The sequence below is a fragment of the Phoxinus phoxinus genome (genome assembly GCF_949152265.1).
Source record: "Phoxinus phoxinus genome assembly, chromosome: 25".
NCBI lineage: Eukaryota > Metazoa > Chordata > Actinopteri > Cypriniformes > Leuciscidae > Phoxinus > Phoxinus phoxinus.
The window spans coordinates 10,787,329-10,814,661 of record NC_136900.1 but is presented as its reverse complement, the minus strand read 5'-3'; the positions used below and the strand labels follow the sequence as shown (position 1 = coordinate 10,814,661).

The following is a 27,333-nucleotide window of genomic DNA, read 5'->3' as shown; positions in this document are numbered from 1 at the left end:
TAATTACACCATAATCTTCGGTTCCACAGTGAAATCGTGAAACGCGCCTGTCAGAGGAAATCAGAAATGAAAACAACATTGAGAGAGGGAATGTGAAGATGCCTGTGTTTGTATGCATCAGTCGGCATCCAATAAACCCAAAACAGTTATTTTCTATTCATTAGATAAATTAGTCGGAGTGCCTCATTCTGGGAGTTTTCCGGATTCCCGCATCTCAAAAGAAAACGATCATTTTCACTCTCTGCATCTTTCAACAAGTGATTACAGCATTATTTCAAGTACTACGAGGAGGTCCATTCATTTTTCATACTCTCAAAGCTCTGTAAAGTCCTCCAGAAAACCTCTACAGAATGCATAATATATTTTCAGCGACACCTGTGTACCGCAGTTCCCTGATATAATCCTGCAGGAATCTGGTCATCTAGCAGCTTTAACCAGGTTGACCTTGGTAGTCCAACCAGCCGGTACTCCAGCTGATCAACCTAAACCTGTTAAGACCAGATAATGACCACGGTTAAAACCAGTAAAACTGTTAGATTCTTTTCACCATTAAGCTTCTTATAACATTATGTTGTTCAGTAACACAACCGTCTCATCTTTAGTGATTTTCTTAAGCCCTGTTCACACATACAGTGATTTTATCGGAGAAGGTCATGAGGTTGCTACACTGTTGGGCACTAATAGGCACTGGATGAGTGTTAATGGGAGCTTCACAACAGGTCATAGTAAAAATCTGATTACTAATGAGATGCATTTGCTATAAAAACTAAGATGTTGTTCTATTTTGATAAGAAGCACCCAATTACTTTGTTGTTTTGTTGCAGCAAATCACTGTATGTGCAAACATACTTTAATGCAGAGAAAATAAGATGTTCTAATTCGTTATTATACATTTTCTTGTTCAGATCCTAAATACACAGGTGAAACTCGAAAAATTATAATTGTGCAAAAGTTCATTTATTTCAGTAACTCAACTTAAAAGGTGAAACTAATATATTAAATAGACTCATTACATGCAAAGTGAGCGATGTCAAGCCTTTATTTGTTATAATTTTGATGATTATGGCTTACAGCTTATGAAAACCCCACATTCAAAATTAGAACATAAGGTGTTCATAAACTGTAAGCCATAATCATCAAAATTATAACAAATAAAGGCTTGAAAATAATATCTCACTTTGCATGTAATGAGTCTATTTATTATATTAGGTGCACCTTTTAAGTTGAATTACTGAAATAAATGAACTTTTGCACCATATTCTAATTTTTCGAGTTTCACCTGTGACATTGAGTATACGCTGAAGATTCTTCTGCAGAACAAAATAAACAAGGCACATTTTTGGTAAAAAAAATCTCCATAGATTGTTTAATACAACATACCATATTTTCAACAATTCAACATCAATAAAATTGTGTTAATTAAAAAAACAAAAACAAAATGCATATTACTTTTATTGCACAGAACAATTTAAACATTTTTCATACTAGATTTTTTCACCTTTTTCGGTCTTTTTTCTTTAGTATAAAAGAATATTATGGACCACATTAATGCACATTATCATTCTGGGCTGAATGTTGGAGAGGGCAGAGGTCATATAAAGATTTATTCGACGTAATAGGATGAAAACAGTAGGTAGACCACAGAGGCAGAGGATCAGAGAAAGATTCAGGTGTGCGTGTGTGTGTGCAAGTGTCAGATTAACTGTAAAGTGGATCAGTAAGGGTTAAACCATCTGTGCAGCTTCTCCATCTGCAGCCTCAGTCAGCAGTACAAACCACTTAGCGAGGCGAAACCCATCTACACCGGAGCAAAATCCAGTGTATAAACACAGCTCAGTGTCCTTCCATGGAAATCACCTGCCCTGCTTGGCCCAGATTAAACACGCACTTAAAACACAGCTGGACTGTGTAGCGAATTCATTAAACCATTGCATTTCAGCCCAAAAACCTGCTTCATACTCACTAACCAATCCATTTTTAACTAGCCTCTATCTAGCACTGCACCATTGCGCTTTCTTGTCAGCACAAACAGCCTATTTCAATTTACTCCCACTTCTTTATTCACAAACGTTGCCCGCCGTGATTAACGCGGCGCCATTTCCGCCTGTGGAAACAAATGCTAAATAACGCAATAATTCTTAGCATAGATATCTGTCATGTCATTGTAACAAACCAACACCATCTGAGTCCTTAGACATGCTGGATAACTTCGAAACGGTTTCTTTGGGCACCAAAGCTTCATATAATGTAAAGAAAAATAGATCTGCAGCCGGTAAGACAGGTCTAAGTCTAAGACCATTAGACAGGTGTGAGACCAAAAGACAGGTGTAAGACCCAAGAGACAGATCTGAGAGCAAGAGACAGGTGTGAGACTCGGCAGCAGGTAAAGGTGATTGAGTGCTGTCGAGCATATTAACACTCTCACCTTTTGATGAAATGATTAATTCTGTTAACTCGCTTGCACGCGCACATACAGTGCACACTCAGAGCTGTACAGTCTCTGTTTAGCTTCTCAGGCGAATAAAACTTTGAATGAGTTTGTTATATAAAAATGTGATGCTGCAGTGCCATTAAATGGGTTTAAACCTGACCAGGCACAACAGAAATGCTCACTGCAGGCTACAATGATCATCTCTATATAAAATTAAAGCAAAACACACAACAAAAGTTACATAATTACTGCTGATTTCACTTGCCTAGCCATTAATCCAACAATAAACAACCTGTACTTGTTTATCCAGATGCTTGAGTCGTAAAACTCCCTCGGCTTATCTAACAAATGCATTTAAAATACAGATCCGAAAGCAAAATGAGCGCCAGACAGCAGAGTGCAGATACAAAGAAAGGAATGTGCGCTGAAAGTTGCACTATACACACATTTCTCTATAACGGGAATGAAATGGAATCTATTATACTCTACATTCTGTTGTTAGACACAACGTAGAAGACATTTTGGGCAAATTCAGCTGTTAGGTTTGTTAAATGTGCTTTTCACCCCTGATTTATCAACTGTTATTCTTTCATAAAACTATTCATTTTAGTAGAAAACAAGAAATGAATGGGTTAAACAAATAAACAAACAAACAAACAAAGAGGATGCAGGCAGCAGGACAGAAGGGAGAAGGATGCTCTGCCTTTGCATTCTGGAGGTCGACACAAAACATTTTGGAGGTTGGGGTTTTTCTTCTTTTTTTTTTGCCCATAAAAATCCACAGGAACTTAAGTGTTTTAAAACAAAATCCTCTCTCAAAGATATTGGTCCCCGTAGGCTGAGTTTAAGCGACATCACAGAGGAGTGCGCATGAGGACATTTTCCCCCTCTCATGTTCAATATTGAACAAAAGCACCAACCCCTGTGACGCACATCCATCTTTAGAAAGGGGGAAAAACACCCCTCCTCTATGGGGAGCTCGTCAGAGCCAGAGGTTGTTCAGGCAGGGAATCTCTTGTTTTTGTCTTTATGAGTTTTTGAAAGGGTCTCTTGAGCTCCCTGGTTGGATTATATCATTTTCATGTTAAATTTTCGAGGGGCATCGGCGTTGCCGCTGCTGCTCATCCCAGCGTCCGATTTGCGCGGGACATACTCTATCTCAATGTTGTGTTTGCTGTTTCCTTTCCCTCTGCTCCAAAGAAAGAGCAGAACCAGGCAGAAAAGAACCACACCCAAGAAGGAGATGAAGCCCATAGTGGTGGCGATGATTAGCGTCTTTATATCAAACGGGAACGGGACTGTTGCTCTCGTTCCATTGGCTCCGTTGTCGTTGGGTTGGTTGGAGATAAACGCCAAGGTTTTGTTGGGTTGGTTGGGCCAGTCAGGCGAGTAACTGTGGACGTGCAGGTGAGCCAAAGCGGTGTCGTTTCCACCGGCGTTGCTAGCAATGCACACATACGTCCCATTGTCCTGAATCTGAGCGTAGCGCACCTCCAGGGTGCCATCTGGGAAAACAGTGAGCCGTCCTATCGTTTTCGTGGTGATGAACTGTTTTTGTGGGGAAAGCCACATGATGACGGGCGTTGGGTCTCCATCTGCTTGACACACGAAGTGGATAGTGGTGCCTTCGTCAACAAACTTTTGCTGTGGCTTCCGGTCTCGGATCCTAGACCTGCGACACGTGAAGTAATTGGGCTGAAGCACGTCAGGAAAGTCCTTGAACTCTTTTCCTTGAACGAACTCGGGTGAGGAGCAAGTCGGCTGCTGGCGGTTGAAGTTGAGCCTCCAGCGACGTCGGAAAACCCAGAGCAGACGGCAGTCACAAGCCAGCGGGTTGTCATACAATGCGAGGGTCTCTAGGTTCCCCACTGAATGGAACGCGGCCTCCTCCAGGGTGGTAAGGGCATTGCTGGAGACATTGAGGATTTTCAGGTAGTTAAGTCCTCTGAAGGAGTAGGGCTCGATCATTGTCAGTCGACCGCCCACCAGGTGGAACTCCTGCAGTCTGAGCAGGTCATGGAGCCGGTTGCCCTCGATCATCTGGATGGGATTGTAGGACATGTTGAGGAAACGAAGATAAACCAGGTGTCGCAAAGCCAAATATGGAATCGACGTCAAGTTTGCATTAGTGATCGTTAGGGAGGTAAGATTCAATCCGTACAAGCAGTTGGTGGTCATGGTATCCAGGTAGGGCCAGTTGGCAATTTCCAGGACCTTGAGACGGTAGAGCCGCTTGAAGCTGTAATCTCTGATGCTGTTGATGTTGAGGTTTCGCAAGCGCAGCGTAACCAAGCTGTGCAGATGCGAGAAGGCCTCTGTCGGGACAGAGGTCAGGTTGCACTTTTCTAGCGTAAGCTGCTCCAAGCTACTGAGGCCATGAAACGCCCGCTGGGATATGAAGACAAGGTCATTATCCCCAACCTCAAGAGAGCGCAGGTTGTAGAGGTCCTGGAACACGTTGTCCAGCAGAATTACGATCTTATTTTCACTGATATCCAGCTTTGTTAGGTTACTGAGGCCTGTGAACACTCCCATTTGAATGAGCTTCAGCTTGTTGCTGCGCAGTCCCAGACTCTGCAGGCCGTACAGGTTGTTAAAAGCGCCGGGCTCAATGGCCGAGATGGTGTTTTCATTGAGCTCCAGCTCTTCCAAGTGCGGAAAGGCAGAGAACTCATCTGGGTTGATGGTTTTGATTCGATTCTTGCTGAGGTCCAGGAGTCGTGTTTCCGATGGGATCCCCTCTGGAATGGACATCAGTTTCTTGCGGTGGCATAAGACCGAGCGCTCCTGAGCATTGCACTCGCAGCGTGATGGGCAGCCCGTGGCAGAGCCAGACAGCACGGTGCCCAGCATCAAGATTAGAATGGGCTGCCAGCATGCCACCAGGAAGCTGTGCCCACTCACTTCCCCTGCTACCATCCTACCGGTTACCTGCACAGACGGAGAAAAGAGAAAAAGTGCACTGAGTTATAAAATATGAAATTCAAGGCATCCAAATCAATAAACAATTATACTGCACAATATATTGACTAAACCTTCTACTGTGCTATTTTCTTTGGCGAGCAGCATATGGCTCTAAAACATGAGTGAATTGTGTATTTATTGAACACTGTTCATTGAAAGAATGGAGAGGGTAAAAGTGTGTTTTACTAAGAGTTTTACTAATATAGCAGAAATCTTTTTCCATTTCCAAAGTGTCAACTACGTGTTTCATTACATTATAGGCTCATGAAACGACTGCACTAAGGACTGCTGGATTATTCAGAACTGTGAAAAGGAAGAGCCAATGGCGTGTACTTGCATAACTGCGCGAATTGGCACTTTTGGATTCGATCTCCTTTGTTTTGACCCCAGCTAGTTCAACTTCAAAGGCTTTTAACACACAGTAGCACTCACGCTAACTGAGCTCAGGGACTTGACTTGGAATCCATTGCAAGGGTTACATCACCATCATAAGATATTTATGAATCCTCTAAACCTCCGGTGCACCTAACACAGCTGAGAAGTGAGTTAGAAGGCTGTTGTCCCAACCAGCCTTTTCACTCTCAAATCCTGTGAGCGTTCACACTTCCATGTATGGGATCCATTTGTAACGATGGCACGGAGGTATGTGTGATTTTATCCACATTTTTTAAGGAGAAATCCACTTCACAGAAAGTTGGTAGCCATAAAATCGCTAGCATATGCCATCTGCGGGACAGACTAAAAGACGAGACGTTGGATCTGAAACACTCTCTGATATCTTAAGACATGCAGACCATTTAATTCTTTAGACAGAGATTCTAATGCTTCCTGAAGCAGCAATAAACACTGTTCATGCACAACTGCCCTCATTTTAAAGTTAAGCTTCTATATAGTCTTCTGAAAATCATCTTTTAGAGGAAAGTGTCCCACCTTGCTATCTAATGCCTACATAGGCAGTATCCGAATGAAACCTCATAAAGGACTTATTATGAATACTCTAGACTGGCAACAACTCCACAAATAGTGTGCAAACAACCCACAGTTTGGTGTTAGCATGTTGACAAACTAATAACATGTTACTTTAAATCACGTAACATACATAGCACACACAAAAAAAGTAATCCACCTTTGGATTTTTCACAGAGCTCATTTCTTGTGAATTCTGGGATTGCCTTATCTGGTAATGAAAGCATACAATGCTGCCCTAAAATTCAGCTAAAAAAGCATCTAAGAAAGATTTTAAATTATTAATAATAACAGTTTTTGCATAGAGATTGCATCTATAACGCCTTAAAATGCTCTCTAGGTTGGCAGCTCAATTGGTTTTGTAACAGAGCTCACATCTCCAGTGAATGTCAGGTTTACACTTTTTTTTTCTCCATTTGCCGTCACGCTATTCTCTACCGACCTGTCGTGACTCTGATTACGGTTTCATAACCACCTACACAGCACTGGAATACTTCTATTGAGAACATCAAAGCATGTTCATTTCCTGTTTGTGTAACATAACATCCCTGTCACATGATCATAAAAAAGATGTACAACTTGCATTGGGAAGCCCGACGCCAGTGATGATTGCTTTAGTCCTGAAAGACTTCAGGATTTTTCAGTTCAACGAACTTGTAGAGCTTTTGTGATCCTTAAAATAGTTATTTAGGGAATCTCAAATCTTGCAGCACTATGACCATTAAAAATGGTCATTGGTGTGCAGAAGAACTCCCGCACACACAAACACAAAATACACTGTATAAATGTAGAAGAGATTACAAATATTTCAGAAGAGGCCAATTTGGATTTTTGTTTGTAATTTGCTGTAATGAATAAACTGCAGTGATCTAACTGTGAGCCCCAGTTGTTCATCAGGATCAATAATGAAGCCACTGAAGGGTTGAGTTTGGCTGGAAGCATTCAGCATGTGGCCCACGGGCATGGTGTTAAACCGTTAGCACTGTTGAGGGGAGGCTGGGTTCAGTTCAAAGCAAATTAAGCAGCATACAGCGTGTGCTGCCAAAACCTGAGAACATATGGAAATGTTCTTCACATGAAACCAACTTGAAAGAACTATCACCGCTGTCTGGTCACCAGACTAGCAACAAGCTGAAACATTATTCAGCTAATGATGTGTCTTAGGAAATTTGATCAAATAGCATTATGTATTATTTCTCAGTGAAAAAGAGAAAAGAAATGGTTGACTGTTAAGCCCTCCTACTAAAACTCATGTTTTTGGGATCTGTGATTTCTATTCCCCCTGTAAAATTATAGTAAAAGTAGCATGAGTGCATAAAGTAATGCAGTGAGGTACTTTGTACTTTAATGTGGTGAATTAATCAATAAAGTAATGCAGCAAACTATGTGAAGTAACAGAGCGGTAGTGTGTAAACTAAAATTAAATTAGGTAATGTGTATTGTAATGCGGTGAAGTTGAGTGTAAAGTAATCCAACAAACTAACATGTAAAGTAACAGGTAACAAGTACTGTAAATTACAATAATGCAGTTTGGTAACATGTAAAATAACTTTCTGCATGAGTGTGTTAAGTAACACTGCTAACTAATATGTAAAAGAGAGGTAGCAAGTAAAATAATGCAGTGTGGTAGTGTGTAAAGTAATGCAGCAAACTATCATGTAAAGTAACAGGTAACAAGTACTGTAAATTAAAATAATGCAGTTTGGTAACATGTAAAATAACTTGCTGCATTAGTGTGTAAATTAATGCAGCAAACTAGAGGTAGCAAGTAAAATAATGCAGCAGGGTGACTTGTAAAATAATATAATGTGGTGTAAAAAACAATATAATGTAAGTGTATAGTGTAAAGTAACCGTGTGGATATGTGCAAAGAAACACAGCAGAGAAATATGTAAAGTAACAGAGGTAGCATTTAAAATAATGTAGTTGTAGTGGGTAAAGTAATGTGATGCCGCAGTGTGTAAAGTAATGCAGTACAGTAGTGTGTAAAGTAATGCAGTACAGTAGTGTGTAAAGTAATGTAGTACAGTAGTGTGTAAAGTAATGTAGTACAGTAGTGTGTAAAGTAATGCAGTACAGTAGTGTGTAAAGTAATGTAGTACAGTAGTGTGTAAAGTAATGTAGTACAGTAGTGTGTAAAGTAATGTAGTACAGTAGTGTGTAAAGTAATGCAGTACAGTATAGTGGTGTGTAAAGTAATGCAGTACAGTAGTGTGTAAAGTAATGCAGTACAGTAGTGTGTAAAGTAATGCAGTACAGTATAGTGGTGTGTAAAGTAATGCAGTACAGTAGTGTGTAAAGTAATGCAGTACAGTAGTGTGTAAAGTAATGTAGTACAGTAGTGTGTAAAGTAATGCAGTATAGTGGTGTGTAAAGTAATGCAGTACAGTAGTGTGTAAAGTAATGCAGTACAGTAGTGTGTAAAGTAATGTAGTACAGTAGTGTGTAAAGTAATGCAGTATAGTGGTGTGTAAAGTAATGCAGTACAGTAGTGTGTAAAGTAATGCAGTACAGTATAGTGGTGTGTAAAGTAATGTAGTACAGTAGTGTGTAAAGTAATGCAGTACAGTAGTGTGTAAAGTAATGTAGTACAGTAGTGTGTAAAGTAATGCAGTACAGTATAGTGGTGTGTAAAGTAATGCAGTACAGTAGTGTGTAAAGTAATGCAGTACAGTAGTGTGTAAAGTAATGCAGTACAGTATAGTGGTGTGTAAAGTAATGCAGTACAGTAGTGTGTAAAGTAATGCAGTACAGTATAGTGGTGTGTAAAGTAATGTAGTACAGTAGTGTGTAAAGTAATGCAGTACAGTAGTGTGTAAAGTAATGCAGTACAGTATAGTGGTGTGTAAAGTAATGCAGTACAGTAGTGTGTAAAGTAATGCAGTATAGTAGTGTGTTAAGTAATGTAGTACAGTACAGTAGTGTGTAAAGTAATGCAGTGAGGTAGCATGTAAAGTCACGTGGTAAGTTAGTGTGTAAAAGCTGGAAGGTGATTGGTAAAACAACATGGCGAGGCAGTTCGCGTAATAAACACGGTGTTGCTGCATCTCTATTCTGACATGATTGCATTTCCATCTGTTGCATCATTTACTATTATATATTTATGATACATCTGAATCTATCACAGTAAGACTGTGAATAACTGCAGTCTGGAACAGGACGGTGTTTCCCAGCGGCAACAATCCCACTTAAAGACGGCAGCTAAATACCTGAGCACCAGAATCCTCCTCACATCTGTCACGGCTATAGGAGCAGCACGCTAAGAGTCTAATCTAGTTCAGAATCAGCCAGTTCACTAATCCTGTACACACACACACACACACACACACACACACACACACACACACACACACACACACGCACACGCACACACGCACACACACCAACACACATTCAGGTGGACTTATTTCACTTCAGCTTCATGTAGGTCAGTTCAGCACACAGACACCTCGCAGGACAAAGTTAAACACACACTTGGACAAGAATAACACAACTCCGGCTCATCCGTAAATCAATCTGATTAATTGACTTAATGATGCTCTGCTGTTGCCATGTAGAAGAAGTCTTCCAAGTGACTTAAATCTCTTTAATCCGTTCACCAAAACATCAAGTACTGTTTAGTTTGCCAATTCATTTCATGACCAAAAATCACTCAGTTTTTAATTATGAATAATTATTTCTGCATTTTATTAAATGGGTAAAAAAACTCAATTATTTCTCCTAGTAATAAGTAATAATCGTAATAATAATGTTTATACTGAGAAAAAGATCCAAGTAATGTCAGAGTCTAGAGTTACAGATCTCAAAAATGTCTCTAGATGTGCTTAGATTAAACAAGTCTGCAATCAAAAGTGAATGATCTCAATATGAACTCAAATGTTTTTCATCAATTTCCAAATTCCAAAAAAACCCCGATCTGAGCTGCCATCCATTAATTTAATAGCATTGTAGTTCTACTGTGTGTGAATATTTATCTCATTAGTGTCTATTTTAATTTATCCTTATGAATTTTAAGGTACAGCAATAGTGACTCAACCAATGGCATGAGTTTTTTGGCGGGGCTATCTGTTTGTTTAGCAAGGGAAGACAAGTGGAGTGTTCAGGAAATGCGTTTCATTCCGTTTGGTGACGCTAGTAGCACTGAAATCACTTCACCTTAGCTTTTCCTGAGCAGCAAAATGTTCCTCTGGGCCTTTAAAGACAGTATTTGAGGGTAGAAACAAACAACTAGCAAATCGGTCGCATCTGTGCGCTACAAGAAAGGCTTAATTTCGCTGCAAAACAAGTGTCAGGAAAGAGATTGTGTCGTTCACTTAAAACATCCGTGTTCAGAACACGGTGTTCAAGGCTGAAACAAGTCTGGAACTCAGAAACACACACACACTCAATCCATTTCTTATGGTCCGTGACTGAATCTGCTCATTTATTTGTTGCACTTGCTGCAGAATCGCCAGAGTGTGACTGAGCGTTCCCTCATTAGAGACCCTCTCCTCGCCCTTTCTGCTATTATTTAGTCTGTAAAGTAACTCTGGTTCAGGAAGTGCAAACAGTAAGGTTCATACTCAGAGCTTCAGATCTGACCTTCTAAAAACATCTCCTCCCAGAAAAAAAACAGCTCCATCCTAACAGCTCCTCGGAGCTCAAACATCTCGGGTTTCACTCTCTCTGCTCTGTCATTCTCTGTTTTTCTCTCTCTGAGGGGAGGGAGACAAATTGACCCTGAAGCTACAGGAGAAGAAGCATCAACACAAGCCCAGAACGGCAGCTGGAATCAGGAATAACGAGGTCCAACACACCAGACATCTCAGCGCTGAGGAATCAATCACACAGGGCAGGTTTTCTCGCCGGATGCGAGACGAGAGTATAGACACACAAACATAAGATAGACTGCAAACCTTAGCCTCACTGTCTATTGTCTACAAAGGAAGCTTCTGGGGCAGCAACCTAACTGAAATGGAGCCTCGTAATAATTGATCTGATACGCTCTTAATGGGCGGAAACTCCATTAACAATCCCTCCCTGGCCATTAAGTGAACTGACTTGCCTTAAAGGGACTCGCACTCACAGTTGATTCTGATAGAGTTTGACGTTAGCAAGTTGCCAAACTAATGCCTTGGACTAATGACCTGTACACAAAACTAAATTTGTACATGTTCTAAATGTCATTTAAAAAAGAAATATCACACTTTTCCTCACAAATTTGAGGTATCATTAATTTTGAATAGGGCCTTATAATTTACGTACTATGGAAAACGAGAATGGAATCGCAGAATCCAGTCATAAAAATTTAATTTACTGTATAATGTCACAGAATTTGGCAAAATTTGGATGAATAAATCAAAAGAAGGGTTGTAGACTTATTCAGATCACCATATGGACTAGTGTCTATGAATATTAGACCGCAAAAAAACCTGCTTGTTTTCATAATCTGTAGTCTCACTATATGAGGACACTCCATTTGAACTTCATCTCCAGAGCTGCTCTTAGTTTCTTTTCATGGGCATTTCACCATTTCATTTGATAAAACTATCAGATACACACAATAATAACAGATTTAATAGGGCCCTATACTGTATGTAGTGCAAATTAACTCATTCCCAGCCATCAATGGAAATTTCCGTATATTTCCGTGTATTTTTACCTAACGAGTGTGTCTACAATGCTTCATCCTGGGTGAATATGTTCAAATCAAGCTAAATCTGACAACTTAACAAGCTTTCTTTGTTTTGAAAGATTAGCTCGACTAGCAACTTTGTAGCTGGACAAGCTAATCACCAGCTAACATGTTCCAAAACATCGACCTGGATTTTCCAGGGGGGCAGTGTTTCGGAAGACACTGAAGCATCCCCAGGCGCCGCCATTGGCTAGCAGACCCCCACCTGCTGTTAGCATTCCATTGACTCCTATTCATTTTGGCGTCACTTTGACAGCGAATAACTTTACATCTGAGGCGTTTAAAGACACCGTTTGTCCATTGTTTATTTCTAAAGAAACACGAAAATGTATAAAAGGCTCCATTACCTTGTATCTTACGTTATGGCCCCGTAGAAGCAGTTTTTGTAAAAATAGGCTAACGATTGCGTCATAACCGATGTTTAGATGTAATTTGAGGTTTCTGTAGCTATTGGCGCTCTCTTTACGAATCTAAAAACATATTTTCTCAAACAAATTAAAACAATTTCACAAAAGTTTAAGAATAAAATGATAGCTAAGTCTACATGCTTAGGCTCGCTAAGGTAAACCTGAGACTGTTAAATGCACAGTTTGTCCATTAATTCAAATTATGTCATCATTCACATGTTGGAGCTTTACAGCCACTGAACTACCTTTGTTATATGGAAAAGAGAAGCTTGGATTGGACTTCTCCGTTTATGACTCTTATGATAAAATTGTATTGGTGAGGGTATGGAAGCCCATTTCAGTCTTAGAGTAAAAAAATAAATAAATGGTTAATGTATTTAACAAGTAGAAAAAAAGTAATACAAGTTTGGAATGACATAATGAGGGTGAATAAATGATTACAGAATTATCATTTTTGGGTGATCTGTCCCTTTAAAAACGAATTGTCATTGTCACATGCCATAAAAATACATCATAATCATCCATTTATCAGTCTATGTAAACTGTCCATACTGCATTGTATGTATTACACAATGATTCGCATTCATAAAAATGTCTGTGTAAATTGTTCCTAAAGTCATTTTTAATAGATTTTTTTTACAAACAATATATATACACAAAAATTTGCTTGTGAATGAGGCCCATTGTATGATTTTGTATCTTGTGCATTGCATATTATATAAAGCACATTTATATGCTGCATAGCTGTATCCAAAAGTTTCATGTAACATTAAAGATCTATTCTATTCTGACAAGGTTCATATAAAACAAACCCAGATATTGATTTAGTTTTTGTTCGTATGCTTCATCCACACACAAACACGCACACACAATTTTCCTTAATAACTGTGTGTTTCTTGTCAGAGAGGACTCATTACGGTGTCATTTTAAAGAGCTCTTTTAAATTCACGCTGTACCGCCTGATTCACTCTCGCCTCTGATTTAGATGAAATATATATTCAGACCTGCACCAGTAACAACGGGGAACGATGTCCACAAATGTGCGAAACGACACATTCGGCGCGAGGCGTTTAGCTTTGACACTCTTTCTGCAGAACATGTTAATGCCTTGATGCCCATCAACAGTATCAATCAGCATCGATCGACATTCCCTGAAACATCAGACAAGCTTGAAATGGCTGCCGGCTTTCTAGCTGGTCGTTTATTGTATATAAGAGTAGTGGACCTGGTTTCACCCTGGTAGACTGTCTTGGTCAAGCTAGCAAGGCCTGGTAGATAATCTTAGACCTGCAAAATAAACTGCTTCAGTGTTTGAAAAACCAGCTTGATCCCCTTGAGGAATATTCCAGGTTAAAGGGCCCCTATTGTGGATTTTTGAAAATGACCTTTCATGTAGTGTGTAACATAGCTCTAAGTGAATGAAAACATCCTGGAAAGTTTTAAATCTGAAAGTGCACCGTATATAAAGTTATTGTCTTTCAAAAGTAAGTCAATGAAATGAATTGGTTTTCAAATGAGTCATAAGACGTTTCCTCGTGACGTCAAGATGTGACATTAGCCTGCCCACTTATTGTGCGCGCAGACACCAGGGAAACTTAAACCAAAAAACCGGCAGCTGATTCCTGTGGTTACTGGACAGCATCATGTCGAGGAGACGCTGTGCTCTACAATGTGACGATAAAGATTTTTTTTTCCCACTGCCCAAGGACGAGCATGTGAAGAATCTGTGGTTAAAATGAATCTTCATCATGATACCACAGCATTATAATCCTAAACTTTTGGTGTGTTCCCTTTATTTTACTGAAGACTGCTTCTCAAATCTCGGAGTTCAATGCAGGACTCGCAAACCGCTTGCTCTTAAAAGACGGTGTTCAAAATACTAGTTTTGCTAACTGGCTAACTCATGTTATCACTGTCTTACTGAAATACTTCTGCTATATCAGTTGTGGGCCCCTATTACATAAAACTGTGTCTATTAATGCAGATTGTCTGTCTTTCTCACTACTTTGAGGAAAGATTAAGCATGGAGCAAGATTTGTTTTACCAATGTTTATGTTACATCAGTCATTCACGCTAGAGCTCGGCTAACGTATACATTGCATACATGCACTGTTATTGATACAGTCTAGTGTTTGGTAAATTCAAATCATTTTACCATCATTGTTCGTTACTGTGTTTAGTTTACAGTGTAGGAAGCCTCAGGACACGAAGAGCTGTCGTTGTTATGGCAATGGGAGTTTTCGTTTTTGACGCGTACTGTATGCGGTAAACCAATCACAACAGACTGAGCTGTCTGGCCAATCAGAGCAGAGTAGCTCGCGTAAAGGAGGGATTTAGAGAGATTGATTCATTTGGCGAGTCGTTTGAAAATCATTGAAAATCTGGTGATGTGCAAATGTATATTATGAGAAAATGAAACATTTTTTTGACCTTTGATGCATTTAAACCTGTTGTAGGAAACCCCAAAACAACATTAGGAAACTTTAAAATATCATAATTGGGGCCCTTTAAGTTCGAGTTCAGCTCCATCAACAGCATTTGTAGGATAACGTTGACTACCACAAAAAAATATTTTTACACTTGTCCCTCCTTTTCTTTAAACATGAATAATTGAATGGATCAAATAATGAATGGCTTTTGGACTGAAACTAATTTTGACTTGTTACTTAGCTAATTTTGTAGTGACACTTAAAATGGAAGTAAACAGAGTCAAAGAGCTTTGCATAAATGTGAAGCTTAATTTTTTGTTAAAGGACTTGCATGAATTATTCAGTAGAAAACGGATATTTGATCCGTTATGTTCTATAAATCATCTTTTTGAGGTGGACTCATTACTGCTTAAATTTTTTTCAGTAAGTTTGAGCCTTCTTTTAAAGGAACACCACTTTTTTTTTTGGAAATAGGCTCATTTTCCTTGAGTTTTCATGTTTTTCTAATCCATTCAGCCGATCTCCGGGTCTGGCGGTAGCACTTTTAGCATAGCTTAGCATAGATCATTGAATCTGATTATATCGTTAGCACCTCTCTAAAAAAAAAAGACCAAAGAGTTTAGATATTTTTCATATTCAAAACTTGACTCTTCTGTACTTACATCGTGTACTAAGACTGACAGAAAATGAAAAGTTGCGGTTTTCTAGGCCAATATGACTAGGAACTATACTCTCATTCCTGCGTAATAATCAAGGAACTGTGTGCCGTACCAGCAGCGCAATGATATTACGCAACGCCTGAAAATAGTCCCAGCTCGGTAACTTCCAACGTGACGGGCACTAAGTTTGTAATATCATTGCGCTGCTGGTACAGCACACAGTTCCTTGATTATTACGCAGGAATGAGAGTATAGTTCCTAGTCATATTGGCCTAGAAAATCGCAACTTTTCATTTTCTGTCGGTCTTAGTACACAATGTAACTACAGAAGAGTCAAGTTTTGAATAGGAAAAATATCACAACTCTTTGGCCATTTTTTTGAGAGAGATGCTAACGGTCTAATCAGATTCAATGATCTATGCTAAGCTATGCTAAAAGTGCTACCGCCAGACCCGGAGATCGGCTGAATGGATTTGAAAACGGTAAAACTCAACTGTTGAACTCTTGGGGAGTTGGAAAATGAGCCTATTTCCAAAAAAGTGGAGTGTTCCTTTAAAGGTGCAGTAAGTGATTTCTGAGAAACGCTGTTGAAAGTGGATCAGACCGAGCAGCACAACACACTTGTAGCCAATCAGCAGTAGGGTGTGTGTCCAAGTCATGAGAGAGTGAGCAACAGGGAGATTTGAATAAAGACTGTAGAAAGAAAGATGGCTGAGAGACATTACAAAAGAGAGAAGGTCAGAGGAATATCATTAGAAAAAGAAGTGCTGATTAGGCTAGATCTTTAAGATCTTTCCAGCGCTGGAGACCGAAGCGGGAAGGCCGAGGTTGTGTTGTTTCCGCTTCAGTAACATTGGTTTTGCTGTTTCACAGAACCAAGATATGCTGTTGTTGTAATGTTAGCTACAGTAACAGGACAGGGTTGAGTGTCATTGAAGCTTTATTTCGCTTCATGTTCGCGCTCTTTGGGGGCGGAGCAATGAAGGAGGGGTGTGTTTGTTTGGGTTGGTTTCAAATACCAACAATGTTTCTCAGAAATTGCTTACTGCACTTTCAAATTGAAATATTGGATATAACTTTATATAAGCAGTTATACCACAATAAAACAAGTAAAAAAGTAATGAATGTTTTTTTGTGAGTACATTGACTAAATGGAGACAGAACATTTGTGCTGGATCAATAAAAAAAATGACTGGAGCAGGAGCATACGAATATATAGATTTGATCTGACAGAAAAATCCAATATAGGCTATATCCAAAATACTGTATATGCCAATATATATATTTTTAGTCAAAGGTGCCGGAATGCCGTTATGATTCGTTACAGCTCAATCGAAACCAGAAGATTCTTTTAAGCTTGTGTGACCCGGGTTTGTTCCAGCAGGGATGTGGTTCATAGAGCCGATAGTCTTCCTGCGAATCCATCAGCGAGTTTGTATAGTGGAAATTGAACTGCATTCGGCTCAAATATGGAAAGACTCTTGATATCACACCGTCATCCACCAACAAGCTTCCTGTCTGTGATGTGTAGTGGAATTTTCCTTATTACTCTGTATTTCAGTGATTTTTAATGAAGGCCCATCTGTTTTCTCACTTACAGTGAGAAGGGGTTTTGTGTGGTAATTTACTGTGGTGGGGAGTCAGTGAGGATAAGGAGAAGCACATGGTCAAAGGGGTCATCTTGAGTGCATTTGTACTTTATAGCCTAAAGGTTAAGAGGGCATTTACCCCTCGTGAGCCAGTTAAAGAATAAGGAAGACAGACTGGTATCTATCTGTCTCTCTCGGAGGGGAGGGAAATAAGTAAAGGCCTTGAGGGGAATAAGATATAAAAACAGACAGAGACTGCTTTTCCCTTATCTCTCCTCACTGACTCGCTTAGGTGTATTGGTGACGAGGATCACTCTTGCAAGAGGAATAAATACTTTTATAACTTTTAAAGATTCTAAGTGTCCCTTATTCAGTGATGATGTTTGTATGAAGTTTTGCCACAACAACTTGGTGTCAGAATTGTGGGATTCCTTGGACGTGATTCCGGGACTGACGGACGGGCGGCGGCTGATCACCTTGGTACTGAAAAGTTCCAACCCTACCTCGAGAAAAGAATTGAGAGACGAGGGACCGTTTCCGCCGTTAGGACCGGATCCGGCCACTGGAATCAAAGAACTCAGGTGGCTCCAAACAGCATCTCTGGGTAAGGTATAATTAAATTAAGTTTAATTTGGGGGACGAGTGAAATTGAACCATATTGGCTGAGAACTGTTTTCTGTGGTAATGATCTGAAATTAATTGAGGTCTGTGACAGAACAAGATATTTCAAGCAGATAAATAATCTGGAATTAATTGAGAACTGTGACAGACCAAAACATTTCATACAGATAGGTACCTGAAAATTAATTGTTCCACCACGGAGCAAGTTATTTTTGGGTGCTGAGACTAATTGGGGGAGCCAAGGAAATCGTAACAGATTTTTGGTAAACCATAATTAGGAGAGCACTTAATAGTGCAAACCCAACCGACTTGGGTTTAAAGAAAAGATCGGGTTTGTTTCAGAGACGTCTGACAAATAAAGAGAACGCGCGCAGAGAGAAATCCACGGAGAGAACGGAGAGCAGCCAATATGGGAATGTCTCAGAGCAAGATTATGAAATATGATACACCGGTGTACTACCAAATGAGAAAACATTATGGTCAGAAATGCATGCAAGATATTGAGAAATTAATCAAGCATCATGATTTTCCCGAAGAGGGAACATTGAGCCTCACGAGGCTGAAAGTGGTGAGAGACTCAGTGGAAAAGAGTAGTGAGAAACAACCGGGTTGTTGTTGTAAATGTGTTAGGCATGTATGCAAAAAATGTGAAAACACAGTAGATTGCTGGCTTGAAGAAGCAGATAAAAGACAAAGAAGACAAATGCAAAAAGAATTAGCAGGAAGAAAGAATGAAAAGTGTGAAAGTCTGCCTGTATGTGTGTCTGCACCACCAGAACCGACTAACCCAAAGTATGTTTGTGTTTCTCCACATGAAATGACGGTGAGACCGGCACCGCCGGAGTACAAAACACACTACCCAGGAGCCGGATTGACTGCACTGAAGTTCGACCCCGACCTTGACTGTTCTCCATCGAGACCCATCCAGCCGCGAGCACCAGCCGGACCGCAACTCGATGCACAAGGAGAAGAGAGAGAGAGACAAGCACAAGCCGCGCTGGCAGCGCGTGAAGCGCGTGAAGCGCAGGAAGCGGAAGAGGAGCGAAAGGACAGAGAAGCAAGAGCTGCAGCGCAAGAAGCACAGCGAGAGCAGGAGGCGATAGAAGCCGCACGAGCAGAAGCACAACGACAGCAAGAAGCGGTGGTGGCACTGGCAATCCAACAGCTAGCGGTGCAAACGGCACAAGCAGTGCACAAAGACCTTGCAGCGCAACAAGCGGCCAGGCGCGTGGCCCAGGGCGAGGAGGACGAAATCACGGAGATCACGGACGAACAGAGAGGAGCCAAGCCGAAGAAGGTCGTCACAAGATCACAGGTCAGAGATGAAACAGTTAACATCACAGCCCCGATGGTGGAAGTGGCGGGACCGGACGGCTCGGTGATGGTCTACAGACCATGGACTGTGACAGACATGAAAGAAGCGATGGCTCATCTGCCGAGCCCGGACGACGCAGGTGACAGATTTTCAAGCGAACTAGTCACTTTCTGTCAGGAGTTCAGCCCCACCACACAAGAACTGAAACGACTGTTAGCCGTAAAACTGGGGGCCACGGGCTGGCACAAAGTGAGTTGCCACATGCCGAAAACAGAACACCGAAGAGTGCATGGAGACTGGGAGCATGGAACCAACGCACAATATGTAGGGGCAGTGAAGAAACTCGCAGAAGAATTAAAAAAGGCTTTCCCAGCACGAGTGGACACAGAAAAGATCAACAGCTGTCGCCAGGTGAGAGAAGAGTCCGTTCGTGACTATTATGCCAGACTTTTTGATGCATTTCAGAAACACAGCGGTATGACAGAGCCGGCGGACAGGGGAGTGCAGCCCAGCACATGGGAGTGCCATCTGCAGAGCCGCTTCCTGGACGGACTGAGACCTGAAATCTCACAAGCGGTGAAAGCAAGCTACATCGAGTGGCAGAACGGGCGACTTACGACCGCTTTAGCGCACGCTATGCACGCCGAAGAGCAGCTGCTGACAAAGAGGGACAAAGCTGTGAAACTGAAGGCGGACAGAGAGTTGCAGCTGGCCGCTGTACAGATCAAAGCTAGCACGAGTGCACCACCAGCGAGACAAAACTGGGCCAACAAGAAGAAGAAAGCGTATCAAGGAAAGTGGAAATGTGGACTTTGCGAAAGCAATGAACATGACTTTTTCAAATGCTCAAAGTGCCGAGTGTGCAAGGAAGAGGGACATTGGGCTAAGGATTGCCCGGAGGCGAGGAAGGCGGATTGACTGGAGAGGAACGGAGAACAGGAGAGGGGAGGGCGAGCGACAGGCATTCAACCGGCTGCGAGAAAGGGAAGTGAAATTTTTTTAACACACACGCACAACACGCACAAATACACTGATTCACATAATGCTCTCTGCAATGAAGAAAATGCTTGCAAACCTTTATGTGTGACTGATGAAAATTTGAATAATGCTGTGTCTGCTGAATGTTTGAGAATGTACAAAGGTGCAGGGTTTTTAAGACTACCGAGATATCCCATGTTAGTTGATGGTACAATGGTAGATTTTCTTGTGGATTCGGGAGCAGCCCGATCCACAATAAGACCATATGACTTGCCATGCAAACCAAGATTGACAGATGTAGTGTTTGAAAGCACGTCAGCGTCAGGGCATGATATTTCAGACAATTTCACTGTGCCGTTAGAATGCGAGACGGAGAGGGGCAGAACATTGAAACATGCGTTTTTGTGTTCTGCATCCTGTCCAGCTCCATTATTAGCAAGAGATCTGATGTGTGAGTTAAATTTGAAACTCACTGCTGGCCCGATGGGTATTGTAATTGAGGAAGAACAGCAGATGTGTTGTGCAAAGTTTGAGCCACAGTGGGCTTACGAGTGGCAGATTAAAAATTCTGATTGGGCACAAATGATTTTGAAATTGACAAAGGATCGCACAGTATTAGATAACAGAGAAATTATGATGCCTGACAAATTGCATTGCACGTCACATGTTGTTATTGAGCGTGAACTACAATTTGAGGAGGAGTGGTTTAACGGGACAGAAAATGAGAAAATGCGGTTTGATAAACTGTTTTGGAAAGAGAATGTGTGTGCGCTTTCAGCGTGTCTGTCAGAAAAACAAATGCAGCTGTATTTGATAGCAGGGGTGTCTGCGCCGCACATTTCTGTGACCAAGGACAGAGCGCAGAAATGGGCGGAGTTGGGCCCTTTTGTGAGAGAATGCCTGACAGCCACAGACTGGGCTGAGAGGGGAGACGGGGTATGTAGATGACCTCCTGGTCTATTCGCGAGATAAGGCTACCTGTGTGGCTGACAGTGTGACTCTCCTGAAACATTTGGAAAGGGAGGGGCACAAAGTCAGCCTGACAAAGCTGCAGTTTGTGAAGCAGGAAATAACCTTTTTGGGTCACACAATCACACCAAACAGTAAAGCTCTCTCTAAGAAACGAGTTACAGCGATTGCAGATGTACCAAGACCCATAACAAAGAAACAATTGTTATCATTCTTGGGAATGTGTGCATATTGTCGAACGTTTATTCCAAATTATGCACTGCTTGAAAAGCCCTTGAGAGCCCTCACAGCAGGGAAAGGCTTGAGATCATGTGACAAGATTGATTGGCCCACAGAGGCACAGGAAGCTTTTGAAACCTTGAAGCTGCAACTGACTCAGGCTCCAGCGTTGGGCCTGCCAGCAGTGGACAAGCCATTCACACAAATGGTAGACGAGAAAAAAGGTTTTATGAGTTCAGTGCTCTTGCAAACCCATGGTGACAGACTGAGACCAGTAGCGTATTTTTCAACGAAGCTTGATGCAGTCGCAGCAGGTCTGCCACTCTGCCTGAGGGCTGTGGCGGCTGCTGAGCTGGCTGTGCTGGCTTCGAGGGAATTTGTGGGGTATTCTGATTTGACTTTGATGGTCCCACACGCAGTCTCCATGATTTTGCAGGAGCAGAGAACATCACATTTGTCTACGGCCAGATGGCTGAGGTATCACACGATTTTGCTTGACATGCCGAACATAACTGTGAAAAGATGCACAACTTTGAACCCTGCCACACTTCTGCCAACAGAAGATGATGGAGAGGAGCATCATTGTTGTCTATCAGCATTGGAACAGGTGTGTACACCACGTCCAGACCTGTTGGACACACCTTTGGAGAATTGTGACAATGTCCTCTTGGTGGATGGATCAGCTTCGAAAGATCCACAAACAGGTTTGAATAAGGTTGGTTTCGCGGTTACTACTGAATTTGACGTGTTGAAATCTGGCAAATTGCCATCGAATTATTCGGCTCAGGCAGCTGAATTGGTTGCTCTGACAGAAGCGTGTAAATTAATGACTGACAAATGTGTGACGATTTACACAGACTCGCGTTACGCATTCGGGATTACGCATGACTTTGGGGCAATTTGGGCCCACAGGAATTTTTTGAAATCGGATGGACATCCGATATTGAACGCCTCACTTGTGGCTGAGCTTTTGGATGCCATTCTTTTGCCAGACAAGGTTGCAATCTGTAAATGCGCAGCGCACTCTAACGATAAAAGCTTTATCTCCACAGGAAACGCGAGAGCCGACGCGGCGGCGAAGGCCGCGGCAACGAAGGAGACAAAAGAAACGTCTTGTGCTTTGGTATCTGTGACTAACCCTGACATTTCTCTTTGTTTAGAAAGTATGCAGACTTTCTCCACAGGAGCAGAAAAACAGAAATGGAGGTCGTCTGGCTGCAGCCTCCAGGGGGGTGTATGGATGAGTGATGGCATTCCTTGTTTACCCAAGCATTTCTTTCAGCATTACGCTAAGTTGACACATGGGCGTGACCACGTGTCGAAGGGAGGAATGGTAATGCAGATGAAAGATTTATGGTTCACTAAGGGGTTTACAGTGTTTGCTGAAAATTTTTGCAAAAGATGTGTCATTTGCAACACACACAATGTAGCAAGAGGCATAAAAACACCCTTAGCATCTCAACCAGCGCCAGCAGGTCCGTTTGAATATCTAATGATGGATTTCATCGAGTTAACCCCGTGTGGGAGACTGAAACACTGTCTGGTGATGGTTGACATGTGGTCAAAATGGGTTGAGGTCTTCCCAACCTCACAACAAGATTCGGCAGCAGTGGCAAAGGCCCTGTTAACCGAAATTGTTCCGAGATGGGGAATTCCAAGAAAAATCAGCTCTGACAATGGCAGACATTTTGTAAATGCTGCAATAAAGCAGGTAGGAGAGTTCTTGGGCATTGATATGAGAACGCACTGCAGTTACGCGCCCTCATCAGGAGGAGCAGTAGAGAGATCGAACCAGACAATCAAGAACAAATTGGCAAAATGTTGCGAAGAGACAGGTCTGTCTTGGGTTAAGGCCCTACCAATTGTACTGATGTACATGAGGATGAGAAAAAGAGTGAAAACAAACTTGAGCCCATTTGAAATTTTGTTTGGCAGACCACCATTCATGGGAATAGAGGGGGGTAAGCAAAGACTGCCATCAACGGATGTGTGTGAGAGTGACATGTTGAATTACTGCAAAGGAATGTCGTGTCTGTTATCAAACATTTCTGTGCAGGTGAAAGCTACCCAGGGGAGAGTTGCTGAGACGTTTTTACACGACGTCAGGCCTGGCGATTTCGTGGTGATTCGTGATCACAGGAGAAAGAGCTGGAAGGCGAAAAGGTGGCTTGGACCTTTCCAGGTGCTTCTGGTGACTCACACGGCGGTGAAGGTCGCGGAGAGGGCCACGTGGGTCCACGCAAACCATTGCAGGAAGGTGCCGCCCATTGCGGAGGCGGAGCAGTCGCGGGGGGAGGGTCAACCAGACCATTGCAGGAAGGTGCCGCCCATTGCGGAGGCGGAGCAGTCGCAGGAGGAGGGTCAACGCCAATGACCGTCAAAGATCCAGCTTTGAACAGCAAGTACCATTATCTGCACAAAAGCAAGGCCATGCAAAAGACACAACAGAGCCTGAAGACAGAGAAAAACAATTGTGTGGCGTGAAAAGGTACAGACTGAAAAACAAACAAGATTAAAATTCTTAGCGCCAGACTGCAAACGAAATCCGGCTGAAAACCGGTGACAACAGAACAGATAAGACTTTTGGTGCTTTAAAGACTGTATTTCTCTAACACTTTCTGGTCATACAGCTGAACTTTTGATCAGAGTGACTGAGAACATGGAGCGTACGAGACCGTGGCATCCATTCAGAGTGCCAGGAATGTGTGGCCTGTTTAAGACCACATTCATAATGACTGTGTTATCAGTGACAATTTGCTTGCTAATACTGCACTTCACAGAAGGTTTGAAAGTGTTATCAACAGGAGATCAAACCAACAGGACTGCAACAACAGAGAGGAACAACGCAACTCGACAACGTGCTAGGAGAGACGCCTTCGAAGCGGTGGAACCAGCGAGGGGTCTCGAGAGGAGCACGGTGACAGTTCATGAAGGATCAAATGTGAGTTTCAGTTGCAACCCCTATCAAAAGAACTGTCCAGGCTGTGAGGGACGCAGCGAGGAGTACGCAGGCTTCTATTTCTGCGAACACCCATGTAAGTGGGGCGACGTGAAAGCGTACGCAGCCAACTTCAAGTGGGGCAAAGACAAAAGATTCAAGGTATTTGCAAAACACAGACTAAGCAATAACAGGTACGGGATGACGGTCGAGCTAACACAAGTAAGACTGTCAGACCAAGGCAAGTACTATTGTGGACTAGATTTAGAGGGAACGGACTGGTATGAAGAAATTGACATTATTGTAAATGAGGCAGTCCCAACTTTAAAACCTTGTGTAACACCTGAGGTCGAACGAGAAGCAAGGGACGAGCTGGCATGGATGGAGAACGGAGACATGGGAAAGGGTCAAGGAAATCCTGAAGTGCAGAAAGCCATGATGAAATGTCAAGGTAACAAGGCCTGTGCTCTGGCTATGCTGCAGAAAGAGGAATTAGAGATAACGACGAGCTGCTGGCTTTGTTTGCAAATGTCACACGCATGGAAGGCTGTCCCACTGACTGTAGCAACAGCTAATGTAACAAAGTGTCTGATTCCACAGCAAATGACTGATGTGCTTTTAGCAGCAGCTGAGCTGGAGAAAGGAGAGACACCAACGAAACAACCTGTGGACAGCTGTGACAATATTCGACGGTATAACAACACTGATATAGCAATTCCACCACTTAGAGTAACACATGAGAAAGGTGATGTGTGCGTTTGTTCAGATGCACAGAGACTTTTCACAACAGGATGGTCTGACTGCAGGGTCAGAATCAACATGAAAGGCGGGACAGTGAACAATTGCACAGCGACACTCAACGGCAAAGAAATTAGTTTCACATGTCCATTTGGTAAACTGTATGAGACTTCACCAGCAGCAGTGTGGGTTTGTGGGAACAGAGCATTTCACAGGATGCCTGAACACGGGTGGTCAGGGTGCTGTTATCCAGCTTTGATAAATGTGGGAACATCTGTGTATTTGCCAAACAAAACGCCGAGGGTAAGAGAGAAAAGAAGTGTTAAGATTTTGCCTGGGGTTTTGCCAAGCCATTATTCGGGGTACACATTATCTGATCCATGGACGACACCTGGGGCAAATGTTGGGTGGTCTATTTTCCTAGGGGTGGGAACGACAGTAACGATAAACAAGGTAAATGGGTTAGCGTGGTCTGTACTGGCAATAGCAAATGCTACTGAAAATGCTATAAACATGATAAATGATGAGATGAGACATTTAAGAGAGGCAGTGATCCAGAATCGTTTAGCCTTAGATTTGATCACAGCAGAACGAGGAGGAGTTTGTAAAATGCTAGGTGTGTCTTGTTGTTTCAATATTCCAGATTACAGTGACAACATAACGGATGTAATTGAGCACATGAGAAGGGCAGTGCAGGAGCCTGAGCCAGTGAATGAAAACTGGCTGACCTGGATAATGCATCTGGGGGATGGTTGGGGATTTTGGTTGATTCAAACTGTATTGCCAATTTTAGTTATAATATTACTGATTTTGTTATGCATACCATGTTTTATACAGGGGGTGACTATGTTAGTGAGAAAACTGGTTAAAGTGGGAATGTCTGTTCAATTGGTGAAAATGACTGTCTATCCAAACGATGATGATATTGATGAACACCAGTATGATGACACCAGTAGCGGAAGTTACAGTGAAACGTGTTAATTGAGTTAAAATGTTTTTTTTCCCTTGTCTGAGAATGGGTGATATGCCATGAGAGGGCGGAAAAGGACAGGGTTTGAAACTGAGGTTTTATTACAATTTTATGATTTGAATTTGATATGTTTGCTTTCCTACTGTGCTATAATCTTTTTCCTTACTAGTGTGACTGCGGTAGTGAGCCCGGCATTAGTAAACCTATTTACGTGCTTGCTAAAATATTTTGGGGACTTTCCCCCACAAAAACAGCCTTATGCTTCTTCATTCTAAACTTTTTCCACAGGTTCAAGGAGGGTGATTTTATGATATGATGTTATGACTTGAACTTGCATTTATTATTTACCATTATTATTTTACTACTATTATTACAATGTTTGATTAATCAAGTTATCAGTGTATGATAAACAGAGAGGAAATGTAGTGGAATTTTCCTTATTACTCTGTATTTCAGTGATTTTTAATGAAGGCCCATCTGTTTTCTCACTTACAGTGAGAAGGGGTTTTGTGTGGTAATTTACTGTGGTGGGGAGTCAGTGAGGATAAGGAGAAGCACATGGTCAAAGGGGTCATCTTGAGTGCATTTGTACTTTATAGCCTAAAGGTTAAGAGGGCATTTACCCCTCGTGAGCCAGTTAAAGAATAAGGAAGACAGACTGGTATCTATCTGTCTCTCTCGGAGGGGAGGGAAATAAGTAAAGGCCTTGAGGGGAATAAGATATAAAAACAGACAGAGACTGCTTTTCCCTTATCTCTCCTCACTGACTCGCTTAGGTGTATTGGTGACGAGGATCACTCTTGCAAGAGGAATAAATACTTTTATAACTTTTAAAGATTCTAAGTGTCCCTTATTCAGTGATGATGTTTGTATGAAGTTTTGCCACAACCAGTGTTGGGGGTAACGCGTTACAAGTAACGTGCGTTACGTAATAATATTACTTTCTGGAGTAACGAGTAAAGTAATGCATTACTTTAAAAATTTACACATTAATATTTCAGTTACTTTTTAAAAAAAGTAATGCGAGTTACTTTTCAGTTTAATTGATTTGCATAAAATAAAATAAAAAGTACTGAATTAAAATGAACGTAGTCACTGTAGGCTACGTGCGCGGGAACAGACGTTAGTCGGAAACGGAGATGGCGGTCCAGGGCGTTACATTGCTGCGATGGAAGTATTCTCATTATTTCGAAATAGTAGAAGAAAAGGAGAAGGGAATAATTGTTAAGTGTAGATTATGTGTTGGTGAAAAGCTTTTGTCAACTGCAAAAAACACCACTTCAAATTTAAAAAAACATCTGCATGCAAAGCACAGCACTACGGAGTTGGAAGAGAGAGCCAAATGATACCGGCACCCCGCCTCAAGCTAAACAACAGAAGCTTGATTTCAGTTCACGTTCACCAGCACCAGGTAAAACAATTAGTTCCACTGAACTCAACAGATTGGTTGCTGCGTTTATTGTTGA

The 27,333-nt window shown here is 41.7% G+C and overlaps 1 protein-coding gene and 1 long non-coding RNA gene across 17 annotated transcripts in view; one reads left to right on the top strand and one right to left on the bottom strand.

The window, feature by feature from the left end:
- Positions 1–27,333, top strand: part of LOC306993422 — a 65,133-nt gene that overhangs the window by 30,626 nt on the left and 7,174 nt on the right. The gene's annotated exons all lie outside the window — the stretch shown is intronic.
- Positions 1,310–27,333, bottom strand: part of lingo1a (leucine rich repeat and Ig domain containing 1a) — a 163,732-nt gene continuing 137,708 nt past the window's right edge. For all 14 annotated transcript variants that reach the window (XM_079603165.1, XM_079603173.1, XM_079603172.1 and 11 more), the window contains one exon: positions 1,310–5,362. In XM_079603165.1, coding sequence (XP_079459291.1) covers positions 3,500–5,350 — 1,851 coding nt within the window. In that variant the 5' untranslated portion in view covers positions 5,351–5,362 and the 3' untranslated portion in view covers positions 1,310–3,499. The remainder of the gene's footprint in view (positions 5,363–27,333) is intronic.